Source organism: Triturus cristatus, chromosome 10 (assembly GCF_964204655.1).
Source record: "Triturus cristatus chromosome 10, aTriCri1.1, whole genome shotgun sequence".
Lineage (NCBI taxonomy): Eukaryota > Metazoa > Chordata > Amphibia > Caudata > Salamandridae > Triturus > Triturus cristatus.
Genome location: NC_140593.1, coordinates 259,973,531 through 259,997,333, shown reverse-complemented (window position 1 = coordinate 259,997,333; position 23,803 = coordinate 259,973,531). Strand labels below are relative to the sequence as shown.

The 23,803-nt window shown below is 44.9% G+C and overlaps 1 protein-coding gene across 1 annotated transcript in view; it reads left to right on the top strand.

Moving 5' to 3' along the window:
* The window catches only part of LOC146789294 (putative acyl-CoA dehydrogenase 6), a 584,061-nt gene that overhangs the window by 367,425 nt on the left and 192,833 nt on the right, over nt 1-23,803 (top strand). Inside the window, exon 5 of the mRNA XM_085630940.1 lies at nt 3,820-3,987. Within this exon, the coding sequence (XP_085487066.1) occupies nt 3,820-3,987 (168 nt within the window). The remainder of the gene's footprint in view (nt 1-3,819; nt 3,988-23,803) is intronic.

Here is a 23,803-nt window from a genome sequence, read left to right as displayed (position 1 = left end):
GTGCATGGCGGAAGACCCTGTGCAGGAGGTTGACGTAGTTACATATGGAATTAAAATCGTACTTTGTTAAAAAAAGAAATACTAGAAACCACTGGAACAAAGACAAAAGATAAAGTGATGTTAAAATTAGTTATGCCAAGAGTATCTTACTTTACATTAAAAAACAATTGAAATTCACTTACAAAACCAAAGGTTAAAGTGACGTTCTAGTTAAGTGGAAATATCAGTTTAAATGTAACATTTTAAACTCAGAAAATCTTTTTAATTTACCGTGTATAGTTAACTGATGTAACTATAACTCGCTTCTGTAGGAAGCTGGCTCTATACATGCTATACCAAAGTGAGGTATAGTGTGCACAGAGTACAGTGGAACCCCAAAGGTAGGCTGAGGTAAAAGTAGAGGCTTTATCAGAGGGTAGTGTTAAGCATTTGTTGAACACACTCAATCAGCAAATGATTGTCATACACTCAAAGACTGAACTCAGACCAATTTTGTTTGTATACATTTTTTTTATTTTAGTCATTTTGTTTCCTAGAACCTAACAAGCCTGACACAAGTAAGTAATTTATACTTTGCAGTAAATACAGTTTGAAGTGTAGTAATAATACAGTTTGACTTGCAGTTGTATATATACTTTGGTTTTATTACAGTAGAACTACTAGTAATGCAATGCTTTGCAATATTATATATGTACTTTGCATTGGCTTTTCCATAGAATGTCAAGTAGATTACTTTACAGATTACTTTTCTTACATAGTGTAGTATACCTGGATACTACACTGGGACATCCTGTAAACAGGTAAGTAAAAGAGTTTTGGTTATTTGGTTACAGTTTTAGAGACTTTTATAGATTTTCCAACTTCACACTTAGAAACTTTTTCATAGAAAACAGTCAATGTTATCCTATGGGAGAAAATAGTGTTATTGGTTAACAGGTAAGTACTTTGTTGTGGGAGTTGGGTTTCTGGGGTTAGACTCAGGGGTCCCCCAGGGTCAAGGGTGCATTCTTGTTATACCCTCAGTGGCACTAGGGCAGCCGGGTGCAGAGTGCTGAGGACCAATGTTCTCCAATAGGGGATAGGGGGCCTCCGGTTGGTGGCTGCTTATGAGCAGGCCACAAGGTTATGGAAGCAAATCTCCTGGACTTAAGATTAGGGCAAATGGGGGTTCAAGATAGCACCAAAGGTACACCCTCAGCGGCACTAGGGCGGCCAGGTGCAGGGTGCTAGATTGTCGTCGGGTGCCCTGTTACATTCAATTGGGAGTCTCCGGTTTGCAAACCCACTGCAGGCTCGGGAACGAAGATCTTCTTGGTGCGACCACCACTTGGAGAGGTAAGTTGGGATTCTGGGGGTAGTCTAGACACCGTGTGCAGGGGTGTCTTTTAGGGTTGGATCTTCTTACCAGCTCCTGGTCGCGGTTGGGGGACCTTCCGGATTGAGGCTGCAGGCGTCTGCTGGAGGCAGGTCAGGAATCACTGGATCTCGGGTCAAGATTGCCGGAGAGACCTCCTCGTGGTGTTGGGCCACTCGAACTCGGGCCTTAGGCAGTGGGTGCATCGTGGTGCAGACTCACGGATTTTACATGAGCTTGAGTCTGTGGGTGAACAAATCCGGTGTTCACAGGAGACAAAGTCTTTTCCTCGGATGGCAGAGTAGGTCCTTGGGGTTTTTGAGGTTGCTGGCTGCAGGATATACCGGAGTTTCGCTTCTGCAGGTTCGAGGTGGGGGCAGGCATGTAGGGATGGGGCCAAGTCAGTGGGCATCCTCCTCTTCTTAGCTTTGGCACGGCTGTTCAGTCCTTTTTCTCCTTCTTGTAGTTTCTTATCTGCAGAGGCAAGGTTCAGGGGTGCCCCTAGATACTAGCTTTCGGGGTTGTTACAGGTAAGTAAAAAGGTTGGAACCAATGGGTCCGTTCCCTGGGGTGTGTACACCCCCCTATAATGCAACCCTCCAGTGGGAGTGGGGCGTATACCTCACTCTGGTTGGCTAGGTCCCACCATCTGCAAGATGGCGGGGACTGAGAGTTGTGCTTCACCTCCTCTTCCCCCACCTGAGGGTTGGAGTTGGCAGAGGTGGGCACACCTCCCTTCCTCACTTGGTTTTCCCCCTGTTTCGCCCGCACAAAGTGGGGGTCAGAACCAGTGGGGACCAGTTGCTGAGAGCAGCAAAAGGCCTGGGGAAACTCACAAAGGCAGAAAGCGTTTAAAGCTTCCCCTTCGTGGACCCTGCCCATCCTGGGGGAGGAGGCTTGGCACCGCTTCCCAGGATTTGCATTGTTTCAGACCCCCCGAGAGCAGCAGGCTCTCGACCCAGGGGTCTAGAAACATGTCTGGTGGTGGCAGCTGAAAGCAGCCACTCAGCCTGGACACTAGTGGTAGGTCGTTTTTCAGGGGGTATCTCTAAGATGCCCTCTGTGTGCATTTTTCATTAAATCCCAGACTGGCATCAGTGTGGGTTTAATGTGCTGAGAAGTTTGATACCAAACTTCTCAGTTTTCAGTGCAGCCATTATGGTACTGTGGCGTTCATAATGACAAATTCCCAGCATCATATACTCTTAATGGCAGCACGGGCACTTACAATGTCTAAGAATTGTCTTACACACTGTAGGGATACAGGGCTCATGGACCTGTACCCTCACCAATGGTATAGTGCACCCAGCTAGAGGGGTGACTGACCTATGCCAGGGCAGTGGGTTGTAGGCATGGCACACAGGAATGTCTACTCTTCACTTTGTTCTGCACCACCACACACAGCCTGCAAAGGCAGTGTGTTGGTGTTAAGGTACATGACCTCTAAGGGTGGCACAATACGTGCTGCAGTCCTTAGAGGCCTTCCCTGGTCACAGTGCCCTGGGTACCTGGGGTACCATTTACCAGGGGCTGACCTGTGGTCAGAGAGTGCCAATTGGGTTGGGTCTTCAATGCAGTTTTAGGGACAGAACATAGGCCCTGGGAACCTGATTGGCAGGAGCCCAGGGCACACTCAGTCAAAGTACATCAGCAGTTCAGCAAAAAGTTGGAGAAACCATGCAGAAGGAGGGCACTTTCTCACAACGCCCTCCCCCTGCTTCTGACCTCACCTATTGCATCACTTATGCCATGTACTATATCATTGATAACAACACTGAGCAGACCTATTAGCTTTGCCAATGCTTGTTAAAATCCTACTTTGGAAATATTTTTCATAATCACCTGGTCGGTCCAAGATAATAGACCACTATCATCCTGGGTATACAGGATTTTATTTTTCTTGCTACTTCATTGACGCTATCTTTGATTACAAATGGGAAGTCCTGTGCTGTTTTAATCCTGTCAAATTGGAAGAATAAATTGCATAGTGTAGGCTTGGAGGTAATATTTTAGGTGCACCATAGACTCCAACATTATTTTTAAGGATATTGCCCATACTTTGCTTATTTATTAAAACACTGTGATTAGGTAATTTAAAATATTTTTGCACTGAGACTTGATGTGGTGCACTTTGCATTGAATTGCGGATGTTGTTTTTTTTCATCCTCACATTTGCTATGTTTGGGTAGTACAGTTTGCTCTCACATGGGGTGGAGAAAGATAAAAGCTTATAGAGTTCCCAGAAAACCTTGATCAAGGAGAAGACTGCATGTTTTGTGATTTTGTAGTGATCTAGTACCCTAGTTATGTTTTTGATTCCTTATGGATGTATGTCATTTGTGTTCCTATATGCAAGATGATTGTGGTTTTTATGATAGTTTCACTGTTTACTGACTTTCTATGGAAAAATATAGTAAGCTTTATGGTTTCTATATTTGAATGATAAACTATTGTTTTCATCATAGACATTAAGACGACAGCAGTCAAAAAAGGGGACGACTATGTTATTAATGGTGGGAAAATGTGGATTACTAATGGCTGCCAAGCGGACTGGATGTGCCTCCTGGCAAATACAAGTGATGGATCTCCGCATAGGAACAAATCACTCATATGCTTGCCAATGAATCTATCAGGTAAAATGTTTTGATGAGTTAAAATATGTGTCCGATACTTTTCCTATTCATGTTGTGAAATGAAAACTGACTTGTGTTTACTTTCAGTGACCCATAATAGTCTTTGCCAAGAAACAAATGCTCTGCAATGTAAGTGCCTGTCTTTGGAAGAAAAAGATTCATTGCATTAATGCTTGAATGAAGGATACATAACGCCCTGTGGCCTCTTTAGATTAGTTCCTACACATTGAGGGTGTATTTGCAAATGGACGAGGCAGCAAGAGAGCTTTGGGGGTGGGGGGAGTTCTCGTATGCCTGTCTGCGTTGCATATTTAGATGGCCAAAGTTTGTGTTCTCAATGATACAAAAAGGAGGATTAAAAAGAATGAGGGGCAGGTAAGACTTTTATTAGTAAGTGGGAGTAAAGAGTCTAGGCTAGTTAGAGTAACCAGCGCTCATCAATCTGTGGTCATATTTCAGTGCAGGGTACCAATCTGGAATCAATGTTCTTTAGAGCATGCTAAGTTTCAGTAGTTTTCTGAAGAGTATGTGTATATTTGCTGTGGATTTATTTGTTCTTTGACTTCAATCTAAAGCCTTCGTGCCCTGGGCTGCACACTAATATACCTTCACGTTTTTGACAATAACATTTCTGTAGCCCAATATGGTCAATTAGGAAATGGGAGGGACACATCAGTATGTCAGCCTCCCCAGATGTCTTTTTCAAGATATAAAAGAGTTTGAAATTTGCCAGAAATAGGTAGTATTTCAAGGTGGCCATTGGGTGCAACTGCCTTTGAAGGTAATGTTTAAACTACTGCAGAATGCTAAGTGATACCATACTCCGGAGAACTTGGCAGTCATAAATTTGACTTCTTTCCTATGGCTTTGTAGGAGTGATTGGATTCATTCTACAAGAGCCCCTGAGATTCCCTTCCTCATTATCGGCTACTTATCAATCCAGTTAACTAAAGCTGTAGAGAGGTCAAAGAGTGTGATTTATGGTTGTCTTCTTATATGGAGAATCTCTTTGCTTTCTTATGCAGCTTCCTTACTTAAAGTGGGCCTGAAATTCCTTTCTGTTGATCGTGGAAGTAGTTGTGTTACTTTAAAGTTGGCTTCTCCAATGAGTAGCTTGTGAGCTTCTGGTAGCTCTCTACCTACCTGTGAGTTGTTCTCCTGTGTGCAGCCCAGCCTACTAAATTAGATGCTTTTACTTGATTGACTATATGTATACCAAAAATGAGAGGATGTATTGGAGATAAAAATGTATATCTTTCAGAACTCAATAGCTGATGTTTTGAGAAAAATGGCTCAATTTTCCAAATATATGTAAAGCTGATATGAGTGATATATCATGAGACCTTGGGAAAACTTTTTACTAATATCATAACCTTGGTGCCATGAGAATTTCCTCTATCACTGCTATGTAATAACCCAGTTGAGGCATTTGAAATTGATGCAGCATTTTTTACATTACTGCTGGCAATCCTGGCTGATGTACTGAGGTGATAACTGCCAATAACCCTGCATATGGTGGCCACTAACATAATCTTAGCTGATGTGGTCACTATTACAACACTAGTTACATTAGTTGCTCTGGATGATTTTCATTGAACAAAAATATCTCTTGTTACTCAAAAGGTTAGAGAAGTGTCGGAGTTCTGTGATTGGCTGTTTGCTGCACTCTCTCAGACTTTGTCCAGGTACTGATATTTAGAACTAGCTTGATTGCTTGCACCTAATGACTGGCAGGGGGTTTGGTAAGGCTAGAGCCGATAATTGTTGATGGCAGAAGTGAGCTTCACAAGCAATTTGTGATATTTATACACCCAGGGCTTTCAAGGTAGGTAATAGTGAGAAATAGGTTTGTTGGTTGAGTGGGGTATTAGCCCTGCTCAAGAAGCAGCCTCAGTCCCTGTCATGGTGAACCACAACGTCACTAAATTAACCTGTGCTTAACCCTCCAGTTGCTTGGTACAAAAGCAGTCAGGCTTAACTTGGAGGCAATGTGTACAGTATTTATGCAGCACACAAACAGTAATAAAATAAAAACAAAACATAAAAAAAATCCACACCAACTTAGTACATTTTAATAAATTATTTGACACCGAAACGACAAAAATCCAATCAATAGAACCATAGGTATGTATTTGTAATGTTTAAGGTAAAAATTAGCACCTAAAAGATCAAAGCTCCAACCACGGAAATCTGGTCGGGAATACAAGGGTAAAGTCGAAAAATATGACAGATCGCGATGGAACACATGTCGGATACAAAATGTGGACTGGCGCTTACCTTCGGACTAAAAATAAATTTCAAAGAAAAGTGTTCAGACGGTGTCAGAGAAACGAGCGTCGTCGTTGAGGAGCTGCTGGGCAAAGTCACAGTGAAGATTTCTTCGGTTTGGATTTAGCCACATTTCTGCTACTCGAAAATCTCCAGTGGGACAAGCCTGGAGGCTGAAGCCAATGAGAGTTCCACAAGTTCGGATAGCCCTTTGGCAAAGGACCACTGAAAGGATTTGCTGCTGCAGAGAAAAATGTAGTGGGGGCTGCTACAAAGTCTGGTCGACCAGCGTTGCACCGTGGATGGACAGACAAACAGGTTGGTCCTGGTCTCCTCTCAGTTGCCAGAGCAAATTTAACCCCCCAAAATAATCTATGGGCCAAGTTTTGGATTTTGGCTATCCGGGCACCTTTAGCAGCACCACCAAGGATCTAGAGGACTCTGATAGTCCTAGGTTCAGCAGTTAAACAGTGTTCAAACAGCAGGGCATTCCTCTGAAGGTTCAAGGCAGGCACCAGGCAGAAAATCAGTTCTTCCCGGTGCAGCAAAGCAGTCTTGTGGGGCACACAATTGGCCACATCAGCTGGCAGTCCTCTGAGACCTTTTCCAGGTCCAGAAGTGAACTGAAGCATGGGTCTGAGGGTCCCGTTTTCATACCTGATGCATTTCCTGTAGGAGAAGTTTCTAGAGAATTCCCTTCAAAGTGTTTGAATTTTCCTACTTCCCTGCTCTGGTTCAAAGCTGACTCCATGAACAATGCAGTGGGGATATGTTCTGTTTGTGAAAGCAGGGCACAGCCTATTCAGGTGCAAATGGGGCTGTTCCCAGCTCCTCTCCCCCCCCCCCCCCCCGATCCTTCCAGTGGTGGGTTCATCCATGTACACTTAATCCGTCTTCCGGCCTCCAACTACACCCATCCGTGTGTCCCAGTAACAGGCACCAAATAGCTAGAGAAGGAAAAGGGCAACTTTCTAAATGTGTCATTTTCAACATTGTATCTTAATATCACTAAACTATTGAAGAGGATTTCTAATTACAATTTCTCAGACATCAAACATGAAACGTTTACCTGTTTCCAATCAAATGTCCGTACTTATTAAATGTAATACAGCACCCAATTTACCTTATGGGAGAGGTAGGCCTCACAGTAGCAAAATCTCAATGTATGGGTTTTTATTATCAGGAGAGGTAAAACTTTAAAGTACATGCCAAACCTAGTACTCTCAATGCACCCTGACCTATGGCTACCTAGGGCCTAGCTAAGAAGTAACTTATATGTAACATAACTGGAGTTTAAGGCTTGGCACGTGGGTTATTTTGCCAAGTCAAATTAGCTGTTTAAAACTGCATTAAGGCTGCAGTGTCAGACCTGGGACATATTTTAAGGGACATATTTTAAGGGGCTACTTACCTGGGTGGCACAATAAGTGCTGCATGCCCACTAATAGCCCTTAATTTACAGAACCCGATATATGGTATACCACTTTATTAGGGACTTAGAAGTAATTTAAATATGCTAATCAGGTGTAAGCCAATGTTACCATGTTTTAGGGAGTGAGCACAAGCACTGGTTAGCAGTGGTTAAGGACACCGCATCCTAAAACAAATTCAGCAAAAATAGAAGGGTTGAAGGCAAAATGTTTTGGAATGACCTGCAGAGAGGCATAAGTTCAACAAAAATGGTATTTGTAGCCTTTTCATTTGTTATGTAGGGGGTGCCGCTAACAGTGAGTTGCTGTAGTCAAGCCACAATTTGACATGCCCAGTCTATACCTTGGCATGGTGCTCCTGGGTGATCATGAATGGCAAAGTAACTTTATCGCTTTATCTGGCGAAGGTAGTTACTACTACCAATTCTAGTTTGTTGCTTAGCTAGAGGTAGTCATCCTTTACTATTGTTGGATTTCTTTCTTTAGCTTTGATGGGGACTCTTTCGCCAAAGATGTTTTTTCCTCTTTAAATAGATTTATGTCCAAAAGAGCAGAAATGGTATGCGCGGCGGAGGCCCATGAGGAGTGTGATGTATATTTTCTAAATCAGAGGGAATTAATAGGAGCCTTGTGGTACTTCATATGGGACAGGCCCTAACGTGTCCATCTCTACCCAACCACAAGCATTAAAGTAATAAAATTCTCTTTTCCCTTCCTATAAGATTCCAGCTGGAGTACCAAAAAGCTAGCAACAAGAGCCCTGAGAGTGTGAAATATTTTAGTGCCTAAAATTAAAATACAAATCTTAAGTTTAATAGTTTACAAATGCACACGGAGTCACTGTTCAAGCTACCTATGAATGTGGTTCACTTTTTTCCTCATGTGTGCTTATATACAGAGAAGACAGAGGTGTTTGTAAATTTCTCTGAAAGCCAAAGCACCTTCCAGGGAATCTGCTGCTGATGGTTCTGCCATGAGCAAAAAGGGAGCCTACGAAGGTTTTGAAAGAAAGCGGCACACAAAGGGAGTTAACCCTCCCCCTTGTTCAAGGTGTGTGCAGATTTCTTAATAATACAATACCATTTCTTGATGCCCGCTGTACATGTACGCTAATGAGCGGTCATCTTGAAATTGGAAAAGGGAAGGATGTAGAACATAGAGGCAAGCTAGGATCCGCAAAGGAGGTAACACGAAGAGCAAGTGGGTGGCGTTAAAGTGTAGAGGGAAGCCGCACAAGGGTGTGAGAGCATGTTTACACATGCACCCCCATTGAATGCTTAAAGGCAAATAAGAAAGTAGTTCTCTGAATCCAAACAGAGCCAGCAGTATAAGGTTACAAGTCAACCAGCCAGAACACTGAGACCTAAATGCTCCTGGGAGGTACAAAGAATAGGGAAGAAAGTCGCTGAATCAAGAAGAGACAACTAAGATAAAAAACAAAGCCACATAACCATGCGTAAAGGGCTGTCCCAAAACGCACTCTGTGTATATTGGAAACAAGAGGTCTGAACAAAAGGCAGCTAAAGCTGTAGCATAGACCTAAACATTGGAGCACAATATGTCTTGTGTTAATATATACTAGAGTTAATATTTATTTTTATTTGTAGTAATTATTCGTTAAGGCGTTTGGTGTGTAGGAGCCTTTGCAAACTGAGTGGCATATCGTGCTCTAGGTCAGTATGTGCTGTCCTAATGCTTTAACCTTCTGTTGTATGTTGGCACTGTGACACCCCTTGATTTGGTTTGGCTTTGCTACAGTGTTGAGATGAAAGGATCTGGCTTAAGTACAAATTGAAAATGTCCCCATATCTTTGCCCCTTCGAGTGACAAAAGTACTTGTGGTAAGGATCATGGAGACTTCCTGGGCAGACGGAACTAAATAAATGCAGATTTTGCATCTTATTGACCTTGCATTTATTGACCACTTGTGTATGTTAACTTAATCAACTGAAACAAAATTTCATGGAGTGATGTTTAGCACAAGACATCTTAGTGCGAGGTCTTCGGAGCAAAATGTATTGGGGGGGACCTGTACTCTTTCTTCTGTTACACTCCATATCTGATATTCGGAGCATCCCTTTTTCAGGAGCACAACTAAACAGTAGTCACATTAACTCTATCCAGGTGTCCAATTACCACACGGACAATGGGTGACCGGGGCTAATAGTCATTTCAGTCTCTTTCTCCCATCTCTTTAAAGAGAAGAATGTAAATGTAAATACGGTGACTTACAAAACGAGACAAATACTACTCTGAAATAGCCAACGTTAGTTTGGTCGTCATATTGAGATGTCCAGAAAAGCATGCTTCTGAATTCACTTTATGACGGTGTGCATAGATCTGCTCAAAGTATAGTTAATCTATTGTACTTTGCTCCCATTTAATGTTATGTAGACTTGTGGATAGCTGCAAAAAGTATTTGCACCTAAACCTTTCCAGTTAGTGCTCGAGGAATTATGCCTCGATTTAGACTTGTATAGTTAGGCCCTGCTGCCATAGACTTAAATTTGTTTGAATTGTTCAGGTGTAAACACATTCAAAAGACTCCATAATAGTATTGTTTTTCTTCTGATTCACTATAACGTCATGTAAAATGCACTATACCTTTACCCGAGCCTATTGGCATACTGATTATTCCAAGCTCCGGGCAGAACTTCATAGGAAATTAAAAGACATTAGAAGATGAAATTACTTTCTAGTGTTTTATCTACAATACATATAAAGAATAATTGTGGACTTTGTCTTAAGGGAGTTAATATTTGCAGGCAGTTCAACTTTTTCTCAAAAGGACCTCAGTTCTTTTAATTTGTTTTCTTTTTGTGTAATTAATGTTGACTTATGCACTTGAATTCTTCCAAGAAAGTGCCCAAATGTGAGGTTTGAGAGCGTGTTTTTGAAAGCTATTTTCAAAGGAGCAATCGGGTTAATGCCTTTTCGCTGCTAAAAGAAAATTGGAAACCATGGTATGCACTGTGAGGAAATATGATATGCAGCAGATAAGGAGTCAAGAGTTCATCCGTGCTGGCTAGTCGTATTTCAGGCTCTTTACTTAAATGTCTAACGATCCTATATTCTTATAGGGAATCATTAATATTGTTAACGGGAAACAGCAACAATCACAGAGAACCGGATTCATAAAGGGTTTTGAAAAATCAAGGTGGACCTTCGGGCTGCATGCAGGCTCGTAGCCAGGAGTGTATATTTTGGGGGTTCTGGCCCCCAGTAATGACAAGACAAAAAAGAAGGCGCCTGGGGGCAGATTCAATCACTGATATTTGTGGAGAGAAAGGAGCAATAAGTATAGGCCTTAAAGCATATTATGAATTATTGGTGTTACTCAACTGAAATAAATAGGGGGCCTCATTTACAAGCGGCCTGGCGCAGGCTACGAGGCCACGCAAAGCCACCCTGCATAGCTTCTCATGGTCTCGTAGATATGTACGTTGCCTCACACTGCGTCAGGGTCGTGTGCCATGCGTGTTGCGGTGGGCGTTCCCACGCAACGCACCTGTATTTTGACACATTTCCAAATTTACAACAAAGCGTAAATCTGAGTGCGTGAAATCCATGCACTACTCCAGAGGTGATTTAACCAGGAGAAATGACTTTGTCCTCGTTTTTTCCACTTTCTATGTGTGCTGCACTTTGATAGAAAGAGGAACATTTCTCCAGTTATTGTTTTTGTGCAGGAAGGTCCCCCTTCCTGCAGAGAAGCAAGGGTGCAAGGGTGCCTACATTGGCAAAAGGCAGCCATTTGTGTGTCGGCGCAGTGCAAGAGGACAGGAGTGCTCTGTATCTCATAGATATGGCGCATTTCTGCCCTTTTCTTCTGACGCAGGGCAGCGCAGCAAAATGACTTAATGCGCTGCCCTGCATCACACTCTTGTAAATGAGCCCAGAGTATTTTCAAATAATGGTACCTTATAAAGTAGAATTGACCAGTGACTGAAATTATAGGTGTGTGAAGTTGGCTGACCTTTAGGTTGAAGTACCTTCTTTTTTAGACTAATTGTAAGTTTAATGTATTTCATATTTAAAACCAATTTTCACTATTTCTGCCCTGTTCGTGTAGGAATTTCTGAAGCAGAAATCCTCATCGGCTGAGGGCCTAAACGTCACCTTGCCTAATGTCTGGGGAACTCCTGCCACATTGAAAAGAGTGAAGTTTGGCATTTTACATTCAGTTTAAAAAAAAAAGAGTACTTTGCAATAAGACTAATGGGAGATCCGTCACATTTGTGACGGAGTACCCATACACCAAGCCCACATTAGGGTCTTTGTTACAACATAGGCATGCCCGGGAGCGTGGCCTAACAAGATAGCCGAGTAGACGTTTCTACCGGTGCTCCCTTCCACAGCTCAGCAATCTGCCACTATCCTACTTTATCCTGGCTACTCTACCAGTTACCATGGAGGGACAGTAACACCTGCTTCCCCTGGTGCTATACGGACACCGCCGATGGCCTAGCACAAGGGAAAGAGCCCGCATCATGGGGAAGGAGTTGGCAGAACCTTGGCGCCATCTTGAAACGCAAGGGTTCTGCAGCAGCAGAGGCCTCGTAGAGGACAACATAGCACTGGCACGAGATGGAACCTGACAGAGCCGGAAGGCTTTCAGCTGCACCTGCAGACCAAGGAGCTACCAAGGGGCTGCGAGGCCTGGAGGTGAACCTTCGTTACCCCTGTCCAGCAGCGAGAGGCCTGCAGATTGTGGGCCCTCGGGGCCTGGTGGCACCAGTGGGAGTAGAGACCTCGGGTGGCCTGTGGTGCTTGCCTCTGAGTCTGATGGGCGGCGCCCGGGGGGAAAAACACATCCCGCATATGAGGGGATGCCAGTGGACCTCGGCATTGACGCTGCATAGGAAGCAGACTGCGCGGAGGACAGCAAAGTAACGAGCTCCTATATCTCAAAAGACAGGGGTGGGGGTGTAATTGGTGGATTATTAAAAACCAGCCGGCTCTGGCGGTAAATTAAGTCCAAGAGACTCAACGGCCCGCGGTGGCGAGTATTAAAAAACTAATAAAGTACTTCTATGACGAGCCCCACCTGGTTGACACCGCTCTTCCGACTGATAATAGTAACATCTCAAGTGGCCTAAACTGCACCGCACTCTGTGATAAGTGAGTCGCTCGAGCTGCAGCTTATAGAGGGGGATCCCATGGGACACAAAGGCCACCCCAAAATAAATGTTGCTAAACAGAAGAAGGTGGGAGCACTATTTACTGCCGGCCAGTGCCAGGTGAAAAATAAGCAGCGGAGGGGCACTGTGCGACACCCTACAGGTGCTGTACAAAGGACAGACGAGGCGACATTATGAAAAAATGTTAAAGGAGAAGGGCCCCAAAACTCGAAGAAATAAAATTTCAAATCATGCACAACCCCTACTTCAGGGACCAGAAGACAGGGAAGAGAATGCAAGCGGGGGAAGCGGCGCAACAACTTAGGAAGTAGGGGACCCCCATCACTGGTGGACGTGATGCAGGGGATTCAGTCAACCAGGCATGACATGGTGCATTGAATCGACGTAGTAGCCATTGATGTGAATCTGCTCCTTTATGACCTCTGAAAGGTGGTTGACAGGGTGGACACCACGGAGCAAAACACTACAGAAGGAAGTACGCACCCTTCGATACACTGTCATAGATCTCCAAAGAGAGTGGTGAAATTAAAAGAAAAAGTGGAGGATTCAGAAGGATGATCATGAAGAAATAACCTGCGATTTGTAGGCTTTCCAGAAAAGTCAGAAGGCCCCTTAGCTGAATTATTCCTGGAGGACTCGATAATCCAGGTGTTTGCCCCCAAGAGACTCTTGAGTCCTTCAATGTAGAAAGGGTAAACCCCCCCCCCCCCACCGCCGCAGCCGGGAGCACCCTGAGGCCATTTTCACCAGGTTCTTTAATTATGGAGATGGAGATACGATCCTGCAATCCACCCCGGGTAAGGCACCAATACTATTTGAGGGCCACCCCATATCAATATATTCGGACTACACCCAATGGGTCCAGGACCAAAGAATAACCTTCCTGGCAGTCAAGCGGAGGCTACAAGACCTCAACATAAAGTACAGCCTCCTGTTCCCTGCAAAACTTCAAGTGGAGGACGCAGGGCGCTCCTGGTTTTTCTTCTCAGCGGCTGAGCCAAGTGACTGGCTGGACTCCAGGGGGGATGTGGGAACCTGCCTGGTTCCATCAACTGGATCTACGAGATCATCTGCGACGGGGGACAGAACCGCGATCTGCGAAAGATAAACCAACAACAGATACAGAAAGGAAACGTTAGTCCGGGTCGGATCCGAGTCAGCCCTGATGATACATTGCAGGCCTCGGAGATGGTGCTGGAATCCGACACAGGATCCTGTCATAGACCCCAGCTGCTCCAGGAACACAGCCAAATGAACTTGGATAAGGGGAAGGGGACATATTCGTAGTGTAAGGTAGATATAGACTATTATATTTTCTTGTGCATAGAATTGACATTTACCAGATATGAACTGTCGACGGGGGGCTGCCACCCCATAGAGGTTGGAATCAGTGTGGGGAGCTTGAGGCCTTTCCTCGCACCTCAACGTCTACCAGTCCACCGGCAAAGCAACACTACAATGAGACACCTACCCACACACCCATTATTGCAAGAAGAGATGCATACATAGTCCCATCACTGGGGTTGTGAATTGTTATTTGTGGATGTTGGGGGGGGGGGGGGGGCATATGCAAGTTACTGTTCTACACCGAAAATGGAGAATAGGACTCACAAGGTTGCCCAAGGGGAGGAGGGGTAGAAGGGGACAATTCAAATGGTTATGTTTTGAAATGTTTGGGGATATTAATATGTCTGGAAATTCGGTATCGCAATCAATCACAGGGTGTGGAATGGGAAGGACTCAATATGATGAAGGGAGGTAGAATGAGTGGCATTGGGTATCCAAACAATGGCGACAGTTACTGAAATTTACTACCTGGAATGTTCAGGAATAGCAGTCCTTGGGAAAAGGCGAAGGATACATACCTTTTTAAAACGATATTGGGTGGCGGTGGCCTGTTTACAAGAGACACATATATGGGGGGACACTGTCCGGAGCATTCGTAGGAGGGGGCAGCTATCTGCCACCTCATATTCTGGATTCGCGAGAAGAGCACTTATATGGGTGGCGCCTGGAATCCCCTTTCAGCACCTTCACCCTGTGCTAGACCCAGAGGGTCGGTACGTGATCTTACATGGAAAATGGGAGGGAAGGGAATTATGCATTATTTACATATACACCCCTAACTCAGATTGCCCAGTTTTTGTTCCAGGGGTCCTTAAGGTGGCGTTGTCCTAGATAGGGGCAGAGATCCTCCTAGAGGGAGACTTTAACTGCGTCTTCGATGCATCGTTGGATAGGGAGCCCCCACGTGATAATACTAAACCGCAAATGTTGGCGTCCCTGCAGGATCTGGTGCAGGGTCTACAGCTTCGGCATGAATGTAGGGTTCGTAACCCACTGAAAAGAGTGTTGTCCTGTCATACACCCGTGACTAAATACTTTTAGCAGTATAGATCACTGCTGTCTGCTACGGTAACTGAGCTGTCATATTTACCCCATTATTTGTCAGACCATTCGCCCGTTCTGCTGGCCATAAAGAGTGATAAGGGACGCCCGGGGATACCCCTATGGTGACTTAGAGCTAAGGCGTTGACAGACCCCCCCCCCCCCCATTTGCAGCGACAGCCTCTGAAGCTATAGCCTAATACTTTGAGAGAAATTGGGGGACAGCGCCTTGTATATCAATGAAGTGGGAGGCCATGAATGTGGTAATACGGGGGGTTTGCATAAAGACAACATATGGGATATGACAACAATTAGAAAGAGATATCCAAACACAAGAACACCAGCTGAGTAATATGGAGAAGACCCTACACACAACCCCCCAAGGAATGGGAAACGGGTGCGCCGCCCTTGAGGCTTTATTAGAATCCTGGCGCAGACTGAAAAAATGTCCATATACGGCGTACTTACAGCCACTCCACATGGAGAGAGACAAGACGGGCACACTCCATGCGAGATTCGTCAAAACAGAGACAACTATGCCTCCCATACTCCGGCTAAAGAATGACATGGGTGACAATATAGGTACCGGAAGGGCGATCATTAATACATTGGCTGGACACTTAGCCTCGGTATATCGGAATAAACTTATCCCGGCCAATAAAGCGATAAGTGTTTTTTTTTTTTTTATAGAAAAGTTAGACCTGACAAGACAAAAACAGGCGACAGTGGATACTCTCGGGCACCAATCACAAAGCAGGAAATACTAGCTGCCATCAGAAGTCTTAAACCGGCTGAATTTTATCAACGTTTTGCCCTGTTGCTTGCCAACCAATTTTTAGAAGTCTGTAATGAGGCACTGGAGAGACGGTCCTTGCCACCAACTATGCAGGAGGCGGTGGTGACTGATACTGAAACCAGATCAGAACTCCCTTCTACCGGGCTCCTACATGTCTATCTCACTTTTAAACTTAGATGCTAAGCTCCTGAGCGGGATAATGGCGGCCAGCTTATGGCCACACGTGCCCTTGCTCATATACCCCGACCAAGCCGGGTTTATACCAAGGTGGAACACTACTCAGAGCTTACATAGACTGGCACGTGTATGGCACGCCCCGTGATGCTGACCTAGAATTGGGTGCTTGATATCGAGCAAGCGTTCAACTCAGTGGAATGGGAGTATGTCTGTTCGGTCTTGAGGAGGATGGGTGTGGGGCAGGGGTTCATTAAATGGGTCCACCTACTATATAAAACAGCTCAGATACGCCTTGGGTGAATGGTGTCGGAACAGGGTTGCCCCTTGTCCCTGCTCCTAGAGTTCACTAGGGGGACACTAACCATGTGATCTCACTATATGCAGATGACACACTGATATACTTATGCCAGCCAGGAAGGACAGCACCGGTGCTTCTCGGGGAGCTGGGAGAATTTGAGGCTCTCTCTGGACTCCACATTAATCCAGGAAAATCTAAACCAGTCCCGATGGGAAGCCTGGCAGGGGTGGCGGTGGATGACTTGCCAGCTGTGGGACTGCCTTGCGTGTCAGAAGGTGTAAAATACCTTGGAGTTCGGTTGATGCATACAGCCCTGGTATACCTGGAAAATAACATAGGGATTGTAATAGATTTTGGAAAGAGTTACCTCTGTACCTAATGGGAAGGGTGGCAATTATAAAACAATTATCATTTTGCCTCGATGCCTCAACGCCCTTCAACATTCCTTCTACAGGGTACCAATCCAGTACTCTAGACTGGCTTGTGGTAGAACTCTTGTGGGGAAACAAACGAAAATGCCTAAAACTAGACACCCTCCAGAAAAAATGTGAAGATGGAGGAATGGCGGTACCTCGCTTAGAGGTATATTATATGGCCTCACAGCTCCAACATACAGTTCCCTGGATAGAGGAAAACGATAACTGGGAGAAGTGGCTCATGGCGGGGCCTACCTCCCAGAGCTTAGATCTGGGGGTCTCTAGTTGGCAGGGTAGGTACCTCTGTCCAAGTAGGGACCCTTGCTTCTAGTCAGGGAAAGGGGGATACACTGTTAAGATAACCCCTGCTCACCCTCTAGGTAGCTTGGCCTGAGCAGTCTAAGCTATCAAAGGCAATGTGTAAAGTATTTGTACCAACACTCACAGTAACACATTGAAAACACCACAGATTTACTCCACACCAGTTTTAGAAAAATAAGGTATCTTCCCAAGACCAAATACTACAGAAAAACCAACATACAATTAAAAAAGATTACTTTAAAGATAGTTCAAGAGTTTGCAGAAAGTACTCCAGGATGTAAAAGTCAGTGTCCTGCACAATGCGACTCTCAATGCACAAAATGCGACACTCTCGTACCCAACAGTACCTGTAGTTGCGATAAGGTTCCCAAAAGCTATAACAAGGAAGATGGCAAAGGCGATGCGATACTCCTGAGATCTTGGGGAGGCTTTGCAGCAGCCCTGCTTCACGCAGCAGAGGTGGATGCGCCGGCTCCGATCTGTAGGGGGAGGATGCGATGACTTTGGTTTTCGTTGCGTAGGTTTCTTAGGGGGAAGCTTCATGCACAGGTGCGATGCGACGATCTTCGATGCGGCGCGATGCGCGGCGCAGCGCTGACTTCTGGCTCAGCAACCTTCGATGCGTCACGGGACGGGACTCTGCATCGACACACGCAGCGACTGGATACTTTCACGCACCGGCAGTGGTGCGGCCCGCAACTGGTTCTGCGACGACCCTCGCAGCGTCGGGAATCTTCACGCACCGGGACGATGCTGGACGCACTCGGCGATGCGGGGACTCCGGGTGCTGCGATGACGCCGCGATGAAATTCTCCTCGCACTCTCGTTCTTGCGACTCGCAATCGGATGATGCGTTGGGTACCAGTTACTCTTTTTCACGCTTCTGCTTCCCAGCTCCCAAACACAGCAAAACGACCTCCTGAGGCCCCAAGACTGGGCAAGCACTCCAAGGCAGGTCAGAACTCCTTCAGCAGAGTTCCAGGGGAGCTGGTGGTGAAGTCCTTTTGTTCCTGGGACTTCTTAACAGGGAGCCAGCTCTTCTCAGGCCCTTGGAGATCAGAATCAAAAGAAGGGGACACAGCAAAGTCCTTCCCCTCTCCTTGGCAGCAAAGCAAAACAGCAAGCAGGCAGTCTTCTCCTCTTCAGTTCTTTTCAGCTTTCTCCTTGGCAGAGGTTCCTTCTTAGTTCCACAGTGATCTAAAGTGTAGGGGTCTGGGGTCCTCTTCTTATACCCCTCCAAGTCTTTGTCTCTCTTTGTTTCAGTGGGGGGGGATTCCCCTGCTCAAACCGGTTCCTGGGTGTGCTCTGCCCTGGAGCACCTGGTTCCTTTCAGAGTGAGGGGCAGGGTCGTTAGACGCTCAGCAGGAGGTGGAGCCTTCTTTGTGCTGGCAGAGGCAGAGTCCTCAGCCTGGCCAGCAGGGGGTGGAGCCAGCATTGTGCTGGCAGAGGCAGCCCTACTCAAACCCAGGGGCTACTCCTCCCACCCATCTAAAGCAGATCTCCTTATTCACCCTGCTGCTGACTCATCCAGACTCCTGGAGCCACCTAGCCCATCACATGACACCAGTCAGCCAACCAGCACACAGGCACACAGGAAGGTTAAACAGGAGAATAGCTACTTTCTAAAAAGTGCTATGCTCACACAGTGAATTTAAAAGCCATCTTGCTAAAAAGATGTATAATTAAATTCTGAACACAAAGATACCAAACTTGGATTTTCTATCTTGCCTTTAGGGGAAGATAGGCATGTAAACAGCCTCCCCCATTCTGTCCTATGGGCAAGATAGCCTCTCAGCAGTGAAAAACGAAAATGGCTGTAATTCACTACCAGGGCATGTTACACACCTCAGTACATGCCCTACCTTTCAGATACACTGCACCCAGCCCAGGGGGGTACCTAGGGCCACCATAGGGATGCCTGACATGTACAGAAAGGGAAGGATAAGGCCTGGTCAGTGGGTGCACTGGCCAGGTCGACATGGCAGTCCTGGACTGCACATAGGCACTGCAAGCAGGCCTAAGACATTATTTTAGGGCTACTCCTGTGGGTGGCACAATCAGTGCTGCAGCCCACTAGTAGCATTTGAATCACCAGCCCTGGCACACCCAGTGCACTTTACTAGGGGCTAACAGGTGAAACAAATAGGCCAATCATGGATAACCAATCAATATAACAATTTACCAAGGGAGCACTTGCACTTTGACACTGATCAGCAGTGGCAAAGTGCCCAAAGCATCTAAACCAGCAAAAACGAAATCCAGCATAGCGTCAAAAATACAGGGGGTAGAGGCAAAAAAAGTCGGGGGTAACCACACCAAAGATGCCAGGTCTAACAACTGGATAGAGGAAAACGATAACTGGGAGAAGTGGCTCATGGCGGGGCCTCCCTCCCAGAGCTCCTTATGCTTGGAGTGGGTGTCCCTAGGTTTACCCTGATGTCATACAGCACGTGGCTGCAGTCTTGGAGACAGCAGTCATGAAAGTGGCTAGGCAGATGCCCTACGCCCCGGATATGCCGCTGTGGGTAGTGAAATCCTTTAAAAGGATAGCAGACTCACTGTCTACCCGTAAATGGTTAGATGGAGGGTGCCTCACAATGGGAGACCGTTATAGCAATGAGCAATTTATCTCTCAAGCAGCAGCTAAAGTCACCTTCAATCTGGGGTCCAACCAATTCCTGCAATACGGGAAGATTGCAGAGGTGGCCCTCGAAGTATGACCTTCCTTCCCCCAGGAGCCTCCTGGTACAGCGGTACTTAAAACGATGCTCTACATGGCAGGAGGCCGCCGACTGGTGCCACACATCTATGGTGCCACACATCTATAGAGCACTTAGAGATGACCTCCCTACAGAGACCCTCCCGATACAGACAAGATGGGAGGAATCAATAGACAAGGCTATTAGAGAAAGAGAGTGGTCAAAAATACACGAAGGAGCACACAGGGTAAGCTCCATTGCTCAATTCAAATTGATACAAAACAATACCATTCACCAAGCATACCTAACATTGTCGACCCTAAGTAAAATATACCCAGAATGCACGAACATATGCCCCAGATGTGGTGAGTCAGAGGCAAAAAACCTACATATGATGTGGGAATGTCAAGCACTTAATCTGTACTGGGAGAACATACTGGACCGACTTCACACAGCCACGGAGTGGATAATTCCCAAGACAATGCGGTCTGTAATTTTGGGACTGCTGCCTACGTAAAGATAAAAAAAACGGAGTAGGAGATTTGTGCAGTTAGGGCTTGTGCTGGCAAAGAGTTGGATTGCAATCTCATGGTTAAGCCCTGTCCCCACGAAGATGGAGGGATGGCTGAAAGATATCTGTAAATGGGCGACAACAGAATTAATTCACATGAGGCAGGTTAGGAAAGATTATAGGGTTGAGGAAGATGCACAAGCATGGACAGCCATGATAACGAATGCCAAAAACCCTCCCACCCCTGTCGGTTGAAGAGAATGGTGGTAGGAATGAATAGAGCGAACGGAGGGAACAATGGTAGATAAAGAGCAGAGATTTTTAGGGAATCTACACCATACACTAGTACTTGAACCCTAAATGACACAATCATTGACTAGCGAGACCAATACATGAATGGGAAGAGGGGGATGGGAGTTGGTATGGTTATGTTGGCATAGACCTAAAGTCATGGACAAGGACGCTGCTAAAGAGGAAGTCAAGGGTAGACACCATAAAGGAGACAATAAATTACAGGGTAAATGCTTAGAGGGGGAGGAATATGATGACACTGTGTTTAATCCTGTCTATACGCCTTGCTGTTATATTAAATGCCAATAAACAAAAAATAAAACATAGGCATGCCCATCAAAGCTACGAGACTGTTGTTCTGAAGAGGCTGTAAAATATGAAATCTTCCTCTGACAGTCAGAATCATCATGGGTAAACATGAGTGCGAGTGGGTCACTGTGAGAGACTGAGGCAGGTCCATCTGAGGCCTACTTCTTGGATGGGAACATTAGTTTTATCTACAGCAAAAGCACGAGTGGGCTAGCCGAACCTGCTGCCACAAGACTCTGCTCTTGAGTAGTGAGTGCACAGTTAAGATCAAGGCTAGTGCCCTATGCTAGACTCTAAGCATAACTTTATTCCTGCTTGCATGATGCATTTCATTTGGAAAAGTATCCAACTAACACAAAACTAGACACCCTTCTATCATTCTTATGCAGCTGTATACTTGCTAATACCCCTCAAGGTGATTCCCATCAGGCAGCTAACTTGGCTTGTACAGACACATATATTTCTGCTTGGTAAATGTGGAAAGAGTGAGGTCCTTCCCACCTGTTCTGATAATATAAAATAAACGGACTTGCAGTATGACAGATGAGCTAACAAAGGCCATTTTCAGATTTCATTCAATGAGGCAGTTTGATTGGCTGCCAAGTTCGAATCCAAATTTGAAATTCATCATATCACCTCTGTAAAAGAACTGCAGCTTCTCAAGATATCCAGTGTAATTTTCAGTGACAATACCAACTCTTCGTAGCAAGACTGCCATACCTTTAAAAAGAGAGTCCAAAAAGTGAGTGTACTAACAAGTAACATGGAAAAGTGGAGTGCCATTGTTTAGGGAATTGTCAAGAAGCACTGTTGGAAAGGTATCATTGGGGAGACTTTTAACAGAACTTAAAGTATTAATTTACAAGGAGATTTTTGGGTAGTGTCCTACAGCCAAATTCAGAAAATGAGTTAATTTTTTCATTTGAAAGCGCATTGGGTCACTAACATTGCTCAAAACCTGACAAACCTTCATTCAATTCAGCCTGAAGACTCTCATATCTTATCTTCAATTGCTCTCTCACTCATTATTTTGCTCCTTTATTCTCACTCTTATTTCTTTATCAAATTTCTTCTTAAAGTCTATCCATTCAGCCTCTCTTGGCCTTTGTTGCTCTACCTTTCTCTGCTTTCCTCTGTAGATGTCTTTTCCTTCTACGCTCTCATGTTCTCCCCACCTCCCTAATTTTCACTGTTGCTCCCTTTTTCTCCCTTTCTTTCTCCAACTTTCTCAATCCTACTTTCTCCATCTTGTACATCGTTTACACACCCCGTGCTTCATCTTCTACTTTGTCTCCTATTCACCAACATTTGTCCCCTCTGTATATATGTTTAGGCTTTCTAGTTCCTTCTTTCTTACATCTATTCTTTATCTGCTACTTTTGCATGCTCTCTTGTGCTTTGCTATCTCCCTTTATCAATGACTTGCTTTCTCTCCTTGTCTTCTTTCCTTCTCCTACTTTTCCCTAGCACCTCTTCTTTGTCTCCTTTTTTTCTCCTTCTCTCGCTACCTCCCTCTCCATGTGCTGCCTCTCCTCAGAGTATGCTCCACTTGTATTTCTATTACTGTTATTCTTAATTTTATCCCAAGAGAGCTTGAGCTGTAAGAAGTCACTGTGATTGATTGAATAAAACTGCTATAATTAGAAAGGGTGTTCCTGAAATTTTTATTTCGTAACACCACAATGCATCACAGCATTTCATTGGAGTGCCCTTTCCTACGCAGCCCTGGTCACCGGTGCCTTATGAAATTGTGATCACCTTTGATTTCTTACTTTACTTTTCTGAGTAAAGGTACACAAATCCTCAAAATGATTGCTGTGATGGACAAAAACAGCGCAACAGCCTCTGTATATCCAAAAGAAGCAGTAAGACCTGCGTTGGTAGGTAAGAACAGGCTGAACTATTGAGCAGTTTTTTATCCAGGGAAAGGTATCAAGGCAGCATAACATGTAAAGCAGTGTTTCCCAAACTGGGGTCCGTGGACCCCCAGGGGTCCGTGAAACATTCCCAGGGGGTCAGCAGGCAGCATTTTTAAAAGCACTGCAAAGTTCCTTGTAGAATTAGCCGTTTTCGATCAACAATAAAAGTGTCAAGATAACACCAGTGATTAATGTACCTGCTGAAGAGAGAGGAGAGTTTTGTCCAGTGGCAGGTTTGACTTATCTAATGTAGCACAGAGGGTTAATATGCCTGCTGCTAAGAACGCGTACCATACATTTTAAAAAACTATATTTTATGTGCATAGGTCAGTGGGTTACTGCTTTTCTCACAGAGATTTGTTTGTTACTCTTCAGCTCATAAGAGACAATCCTAATATAGCACAGTGCCCTATACACTGTCATCAAAGAACTGCTTACACACTGCATGGTACAAGTTAGTAACTTATGTTTTTTCCCAGTCTTTCATTATCCTGATGCTGCTAAAGAGGTTTATTTGGGTGGAAATAGAGATTTATTGTTAACGTCAATGCTAACCACTGTGTTATGTTCTGGAGCCTGAGTTTGTGCATTTCCAGACCAAACACTCTTTAAAAATGACTACCAGTATGAATGACATGTGAATCCTACACCTTGTAGTCCCCTTTGCCTTATGTAACGTTTTCTCTGCACTGATTTACACGTATGATTCATTGTCTCTATATGTGTGTGATGTAAAGTGCTCTGACATCCTACAATGTTATGAGAGATGCTATAAAACAAATGAAATGCATGTGACAGATGTGCTATGGAGAAATGAGAGGCACTGTTGAAGGGTGATTATAAGGGAATCAT